This window comes from Urocitellus parryii, chromosome 15 (genome assembly GCF_045843805.1).
Source record: "Urocitellus parryii isolate mUroPar1 chromosome 15, mUroPar1.hap1, whole genome shotgun sequence".
Classification (NCBI taxonomy): domain Eukaryota; kingdom Metazoa; phylum Chordata; class Mammalia; order Rodentia; family Sciuridae; genus Urocitellus; species Urocitellus parryii.
Genome location: NC_135545.1, coordinates 2,578,853 through 2,586,219, shown reverse-complemented (window position 1 = coordinate 2,586,219; position 7,367 = coordinate 2,578,853). Strand labels below are relative to the sequence as shown.

The window sequence follows — 7,367 nt, the reverse complement described above, 5'->3', positions numbered from 1 at the left end:
AGCTCCACACAGGCAGCAGTGGCTGCGGGACCAGAGTCCCTGCTCAGGAGGACAGGGCAGTGGAGATGAGCGGGCACGGAGAGCAAGAGCTGGCCCAGGAGGAGCGTTCGGCCCCAGGACACAGGGGCTCCCCTGGGCAGGAAGGGCTCAGCTTCCTCCCAGGGAGATGTGGGTCCTGCAGCTAAGGAGAGGGGCATGAAGGGGACCATGAGCAGGGGAACCCAAACCAGCTACAGGAGGAGCGGCCAGTCCTTCCCTGGTCCCTGCGTCCTCTGTCCCCCACACGAGCTCCAGCTGGCTCACAGCCAGGTGCTCAGGGTCTGCTGCTCTGTGCCCACCTGCAGCAGGAACCTGCACCTTCCCCAGAGCACCTCCAGGGCTGGGAGACGACGGGCCCAGCAAGGACCAGAACCCTGTGCCCAGGACGGGCTGAGGGAGCCCCGGGGAGGACCTGGGAAGAGGACCAGCCCCGGGTCACCCTCACCTGGAAGGGGCCGGCTCAGGAGGGCACCAGGGAGTTTGCTGCTGCGTCCTGGCCCTGGAGGGACAAGGACAGGTCAGGCAGACAGCAGAAGGGGTGAGAGGGCAGCACTGCTGTCTGAGCTGCCTGCAGGGAGCCCAGGCCCACCCCACCCAGTCTTGGGGACAAGAGCCAGGCTCTGGGAGGGCAGTTCCCCTTCCTGTGGGCAGCTGATGTGACACCCCACACAGGCAGAACCCGGCCTCCAAGTGGCCACACCCTGTGTGTGTCTGTCCTCCAGCTCTGTGACCTCCTCCATCTGGACCCTGGGACCACGGGAGGACACACCATGACCCCCACCCTCATGGCCCTGCTCTGCCTGGGTGAGATGTGAAGGAGGGAGGGGAAACCCTGTTCTGGGGGGACCCAGCCCACAGCCAGGCCCTGGCCACCAGGAGACCCAGGGCCCAGGAGGCTGTGGGGGGACAGGGCCTGCTCAGGCCTCAGGGGCTCCCCTCTCACAGGAACTCTCTTCCAGGGCTGAGTCTGGGCCCCGGGACCCGAGGGCAGGCAGGTGAGTGTCCCCAGCTGTCCAGGTCCTCCTCCTGGGGACCAGGAGCCACCCTGGGCAGTGGGTGGAGAACAGAGTTGGGGGCTGAGGCTGGGGAGCCTGGAGGGGGCTGGGCTGAGGGCTGGGATCTGAGGGGCTGTGCTGGGACCCAGCCTCTGATTCCCTTGCAGGGACCCTACCCAAGCCCACCCTGTGGGCGGAGCCAGGCTCTGTGATCGCCTGGGGAGGGCCAGTGACCATCTGGTGTGAGGGGCCCCTAGAGGCCCAGGAGTTCCGTCTGTATAAAGAGGGATTCTCAGTGCCCTGGAAAAGACGGAGCCCACTGGAGCCCAGGAACAAGGCCAATTTCTCCATCCCAACCATGACTGAGCGCCATGCAGGGAGATATCAATGCCTCTATCTCAGCCCTGCTGGGTGGTCAGAGCGCAGTGACCCCCTGGAGCTGGTGATGACAGGTGAGAGGACACTCAGGGGCCCCAGCCCCAGGCTCTGCCCTCAGGGAGGGGGTCTGCTCCCAGGGGTCCCTCTCACAGCCCAGCTGGGGGTGGAGTGGGAGGATGGAGCCATGAACACCTGCCTCCTTCTCTCCTAGGATCCTACAGGAAACCCTGGCTCTCAGCCCTGCCCAGCCCTGTGGTGACCTCAGGAAGGAACGTGACCCTCCAGTGTGGCTCATGGCAGGGATATGACAGGTTTGTTCTCACCAAGGAAGGAGGACAGCACCTCACCTGGACCCTGGACGCACAGCAACACCCCAGTGGGCAGGTCCAGGCCCTGTTCCCTGTGGGCCCTGTGACCTCCAGCCACAGGTGGACATTCACATGCTACGGCTATTACAGGAGCAACCCCCAGGTGTGGTCAGTGCCCAGTGACCCCCTGGAGATCCTGGTCTCAGGTGAGGAGGCTCCATCTTCCTCTGACACAGTTGGGGACACCAAGCAAGGACTTGGGGGCCTCTTCCTTAGGATTGCCCGAGGTGAGAGAAAGGGGAGAGAATCAGGGACTCCTGACCAGAGTCCCCAGGTGTGACAGGGTGACCTGCAGGCAGGACGGGGGGAGGCAGGGGGTTGGCAGGGTCCAGCCCTCAGCCCAGGCTCCTCTTCCTCCAGGGGTGTCCAGGAAGCCCTCCCTCCTGACCCAGCAGGGCCCTGTCCTGGCCCCTGGAGAGACCCTGACACTCCAGTGTCACTCAGACGTCACCTATGACAGATTCACTCTGTCCAAGGAGGGGGCACAGGACCTCCCCCAGCGCCCTGCCCAGCAGCCCCAGGCTGGGCTCTCTCAGGCCGACTTCCTGCTGGGCCCTGTGAGCCGCTCCCACGGGGGTCGGTACAGGTGCTACGGTGGACACAGCCTCTCCTCTGAGTGGTCAGCCCCAAGTGACCCCCTGGACATCCTGGTCTCAGGTGAGGAGCCCAGAGGGTGCAGTCAGGGAGCCAGACTCTGCACAGCCCTGTTGGGGAGCCCCAGGACGTGATGGCCAGGGTGAGGTGGGGTCTCAGGAGGGAGAGAGACAGAGAGGGGCAGAGAGGACAGAGACAGGGGACACAGGGACAGGAAGGATCAGAGACAATGAGACAGACAGAGAGCACAGGGTCCTCAGAGAGAGGCCCTGGGGAGGTCTCAGCTCAGAACAAGCTGGGGCCACCCTCACCCTCCTTCCTCTCTCCAGGACAGCTCCCTGTCACACCCTCCCTCTCAGTGCAGCCTGGTCCCACAGTGTCCTCAGGGGAGAACGTGGCCCTGCTGTGTCAGTCACGGATCAAGATGGACACTTTCCTCCTGTGCAAGGAGGGGGCAGCTGATCCCCCCCTGCGTCTGAGAGCAGAGTACCGAGCCCCATGGTACCAGGCAGAGTTCTCCATGAGAGCTGTGACCCCAGCCCTCGGGGGGACCTACAGGTGCTATGGCTCTCACAGCTCATCCCCCTACCTGCTGTCCCGGCCCAGTGCCCCCCTGGACCTGGTGGTCTCAGGTGAGTGACCTGACCCCATACTCTGTGAGCTCAAGGATTCCCTCAGGGCCCTGCCCAGGACAGCTCTGGGTGGGATGGGAGGGAGGGGCCTAGGGAGGGTCGGCCAGCGGGACTCACCCCTCAGAGAGGAGGGGCCAGCGGGGTCCTCCAGCCTGTGCGCCCACCCACCACTGGAATCAGGAAGGTGCAGGTGGGCACAGGAGGGTCCTGGGGAGGCCAGGCAGGTGTAGGGGGATGGGCAGAGACAGTCCCCAGGGGCAGCCTGTACCCCTCACCCTCCTGTTCTCCCCATTCCCAGGACCCTCTGGGGGACCCAGCCCCCCACCCTCAGGACCCAGGTCACCAGCTGGTGAGTCTCTGAGATCTCTGTACCGAAAGTCTTCTGCAATCATAAGAGTTCTAGAATCATCCTGAGCTACAAAATCCAGTTGCAAATTCAGCCAAATTTATGTACAAAGCATTGCAAGAGCATGGTCAGGGACCCCAGGGCCCAGAGCCCAGAGCTCAGGGCTGGGAGGCATGAGGGGGAGGTCCAGGCAGAGGTGACTCTGGGCCCAGCCTGGGGAGGAGCAGCCAGCTGAAGTGGGAGGCAGGCAGCCCAGCCCTCACTTCCCACCCACCCCAGGAGGCCCTGAGGACCAGCCCCTCACCCCCACGGACCCAGGACCCCAGAGTGGTGAGTGAGGGGCTCTGGTGGGAGGTGGGTCCAGGGCAGGGCTGAGCTGAGGGGGAGCAGCCCCCTCTGGAGATGCTGACAGGGACCAGCCCCTCCCCTCTGGGCCTCAGTTTCTCCCAGGGCAGAGGAGAGGCCTGGCCCTGACCTTCAAGTGCCTCCCAGGGCTGACCTTGGCTGTGCCCTGCTGGGAGAGGGGCCTCCAGGGAAGCCTCCAGGACCTGAATCTGCAGGGCTCTGTCCCCTCTGTGCAGTGACAGTGACACTGAGCAGGGGAGGGCTCAGGGCCATCGGGGTGTCAGGCTCTTTCCCTCCAGCTCAGGGCTGAGCTCTGGTGGAGAGAAGGAGACTGGGAGTCAGACTCCCCCAGTTCAGGCCCCGCTCTGCTGCTTCCTGCTGGGACCTGGGTGAGCCTCAGTGTCCTCATACCTTGGTGGGTGGATGGGTGGTGGTGCCTGTCACATGATTGACAGTTGCCGGTGTCATGCAGTTGCTCTGGGCTCAGCTGAACTTTGCTCCAACGTGACTCAGACACAGTCCTGACCTCCCAGAGCACAGAGAGGGTGAAGGACTAGGGAGAGGAGCAGAGGGGACCCTAAGGACCAGGAAGGGCTCAGAGGGGCTCCAGAGAGTCCTGTGGTGAGATTGAGGCCAGGAGGTGGGTCCCAGGCAGGACGGGGCTCCTCAGGTCACAGGTCCCCTCCTCTACTTGGTTCTCAGGAGCCACTGAGACCATCAGACCAGCGCAGAGCAGCTCAGACCCCAGCTCAGGGGAGTCGGGAGGATTCTCAGCTATGGGACTGGACTCTGAGGGTCACGTCCTGGCCAGGGGAGGTGGCTGCCCTGGGTGGACATGTGGGGATCCTGTCTCCCTGACCTCTGACCTCTGTGTCCATTTCCCAGCCTCACCTCCCCAGGATTACACAGTGCAGAACCTCATCCGGATGGGCGTGGCCGGCCTGGTCCTGCTGGTCCTCGGGATCCTGCTGTTTCAGGCTCAGGACACCCAGAGAGGGACCCGAGATGCAGCCAGGAGGTGAACAGGAGGAACAGGGCACACTCAGAGTGCAGAGCTGGTGACGAAGGACCCTCAGGAGTCTGAAGGCCACCTGGACAGGTGGGGTGGCACCTGAGACTGTCCTGGCAGCAGAGGTGACTGGGTGCAGGACCAGCTGGGTGCTGGCTGCAGAGCCTTCCCCACCATGCTGTGCCCACCCAGGGCTGGCCCAGCGCTCTCTGCAGCCCTCCATGAGCCAGTCCCCACTGGGAGCTGTGAAGATGCCCCTGAAACATGGGACATGCAAGCCACAGGCTGGTGTCTGAGGGACAGTGTAAGGGGCACTGGTCCTGTGGACATGACTGTGAGAAAGTCTCATTAAAACCCTGAGAGTCCTGCTGTGTGTTTGCTCTTACTGTCCATGTCCCTTCCTCCCACCCTCCACATGCCGAGGCACCACCACGTCACCAGGTCGTGGTGTAAATCCAAATTCCTCTGCTCACTGCTGGAGTGTGGAGAAGCATCTACCCCAAAGTCACCTAGAGTCACCTCCTGACATGGCTCCCTGGGTCTTGCAGGGTTTCTCTTCATGGCATCACTAGGTCCTTTATGTGCCCATCATGACATTGTGAACAGAGCTGTTCCACTCCCCCCTCCCCACCTGGGCACCAGTGTTCCCCTCACTCCTCCCCCTGTGTCCTGGGGGCTGGAGCACAGGCTGAGTGGGAGGGGCTCCTGGCCACGCTGATGGAGTGGGCACCTGTGGCTTCCCACCCAGCTGTGAGGTGCGCCTTCCGCTCTCTGGGCTCTTGGTCAGGGTGAGGGGCTCTCCTCTGCTCCTGATTCTCTGAGGCCTTTTTTCTTTCAGGAATGCACGTGGGATCCTGAAAGCTGCTTTCCTGCAGCTGCGAGGTGACCTTAGGGGCTTCTCCTTTTCACTCACTGCTGTGACGATCAGGTTAATGACTTTGGAATGCTGAAGTGCCCCTGCACACCTGGGACAAGTGCCCCTTGGTCATGGTGGTGATTCCTGTGCACCTGTGGGTTGGATGTGTGAGGCAGGCTGCCCCCCCCCCCAGCAGTCACCACCTGCTCAGAAACCCATCACTGGGCAACAATGTATCCTGCCAACCCCACTCAGTGACCTCACAGGAAGCTGGGAGGCAGTGACCTCAGGAGGTGACGTGGCCTCTGGGGCCCCAGTCAGGGGTATACTGTGTCTTGGACTGGGATGTCCCATAGTGACGATGTCATCTCCTGAGGCTGTGCACCTGTCCCCATGGGAAGGTCCACTGTGGTTTCCTTCCTGGTGAGGTCCTTGTCTGGACTGGGGCCAGGAGAATGCAGTCCCCGGGGAATGACTTAGGACGTTTCCCTCTGCTTCCATCTGCTGGGCAGGTGCAGAGCATGGCACAGCTTCCCCTCCAGAGATGCCAGGGCCCATCAGGGTACCCTCCAGGCCTTGCCTTCACTAGTAGTCCATATGGTTGATGGCGTGCACTTTCCTGCCCCAGGACCTTGGCTTAGCATTTCAAGGCAGGTGGGCTGCAGGCAGAGCCCCTCAGCGTGGGCATGAGCAGCCACTCTCTCCCTCCACCTTGAGGGGAACTCCCAGGGCAGAGTGTGGGGTGGGTGCTCTTTGCTCTCCTCCCTTCTCTGTCCCAGCCCTGGTCCTGCCCACCTGGTCTCTGTGGTCCTGCCCACCTGGTGTCTGAGTGGTCCTGCAGACCTGTGTCCGTCCCTCTGCAGGTGGGCTGGTGGCCATCTTCACCCTGGATTCCTGCACCTGAGCTCACGTGCTCAGTGGCTCTCCTGCCTGATCCTGGGTGGCATCTCTGAGGTCCTGAGTCTGGGGTCTGTGTCTGATGGTAACTGGGGACTCCCTGTCACTGTCCTCCCACTGGGTCTCTGTGTCCCCCTTTCTCCTCCTGGTGCTCCAGGTGAAGAGGTGACCCCTGTGTCCCTTGGTCCTGGAGGCTCTGAACTTGCAGTCCTGGTTCTTTTCCAGTCTTGAGGTTTCCCCTGCTGTGGTGAGCCGTTTCTGTGAACTGTGGCCGCCATTACAAGATGGCGCTGGTTGCCGCTGTAGTCTGTGACAAACAACTCCTTATCAGAATGAGTTGGTGCGCTGTGACTTGGCACCGTATGAGAAAAGTCCACGTGGCAGTTGTGCATTGGGGCTTTATCTGCTTTATTAAGGCTGGGGCACGTAGCAGGAGTAGTAGTAGTAGGAGTAGCAGTAGAAGTAGCAGTAGGAGTAGTAGTAGAAGCTAGAAGACATGTCAAAATAAAGGCCTGAATAAACTGCTGAAGGAAGAATCCTGTGTCGCGTCTTCCTTTGCCGGCTGGGGGTCGTGGCAGTTGGTGGCCTGGACGGGGACACTCCTCGAACCCAGGATTCAGAACTTTCAGCAGTTAGGGTGGTGCACCAGTAAGTTCCCAGGTAAGTGGGAATCCGCAAATGAAAGCGGGGCGCTCCTCGGTAATTGAAGAGAGAGCGGAAAAATAATTAAACGGGACGCTCCTCTGTAGATAAAGAGAGAGCGGGGCTTTTGTACTTTCACTTTCTTCATAGTTTTGAAAACATCTTCATAGTTTTGAAAACATTATGGGTGTTAACTCCTCAAGCCCAATTTTGCTGGCCTTGGACAGGTTACTACGTTCTAAGGAACTTAAAGTGAAACAGAGCAC

At 61.4% G+C, this 7,367-nt stretch overlaps 1 protein-coding gene across 2 annotated transcripts; it reads left to right on the top strand.

Annotated features, from left to right (window-relative positions):
• Positions 1-742: 742 nt before the first annotated feature.
• LOC144250524 (leukocyte immunoglobulin-like receptor subfamily A member 6) lies at positions 743-4,793 on the top strand. Of its 2 annotated transcripts, none has more exons than XM_077793399.1 (8): positions 743-843; positions 999-1,034; positions 1,202-1,486; positions 1,624-1,926; positions 2,141-2,437; positions 2,704-3,006; positions 3,305-3,355; positions 4,583-4,793. In XM_077793399.1, the coding sequence occupies exons 1-8, from the start codon at positions 810-812 to the stop codon at positions 4,717-4,719; spliced, it is 1,446 nt and encodes a 481-aa protein (XP_077649525.1). In that variant the 5' UTR covers positions 743-809; the 3' UTR covers positions 4,720-4,793. The 2 variants fall into 2 exon arrangements, with proteins under 2 accessions (XP_077649525.1, XP_077649526.1); XM_077793400.1 differs by lacking the exon at positions 4,583-4,793 and adding an exon at positions 3,632-3,690.
• Positions 4,794-7,367: the final 2,574 nt, after the last annotated feature.

Excerpts from the sequence above, each read along its gene's own strand:
- LOC144250524 (XM_077793399.1), top strand. The coding sequence starts at position 810 with ATGACCCCCACCCTCATGGCCCTGCTCTGCCTGG. Across the intron at positions 3,007-3,304 it reads CCTGGACCTGGTGGTCTCAG|GACCCTCTGGGGGACCCAGC; the intron begins GTGAGTGACCTG and ends CCCCATTCCCAG. Across the intron at positions 3,356-4,582 it reads AGGACCCAGGTCACCAGCTG|CCTCACCTCCCCAGGATTAC; the intron begins GTGAGTCTCTGA and ends TCCATTTCCCAG.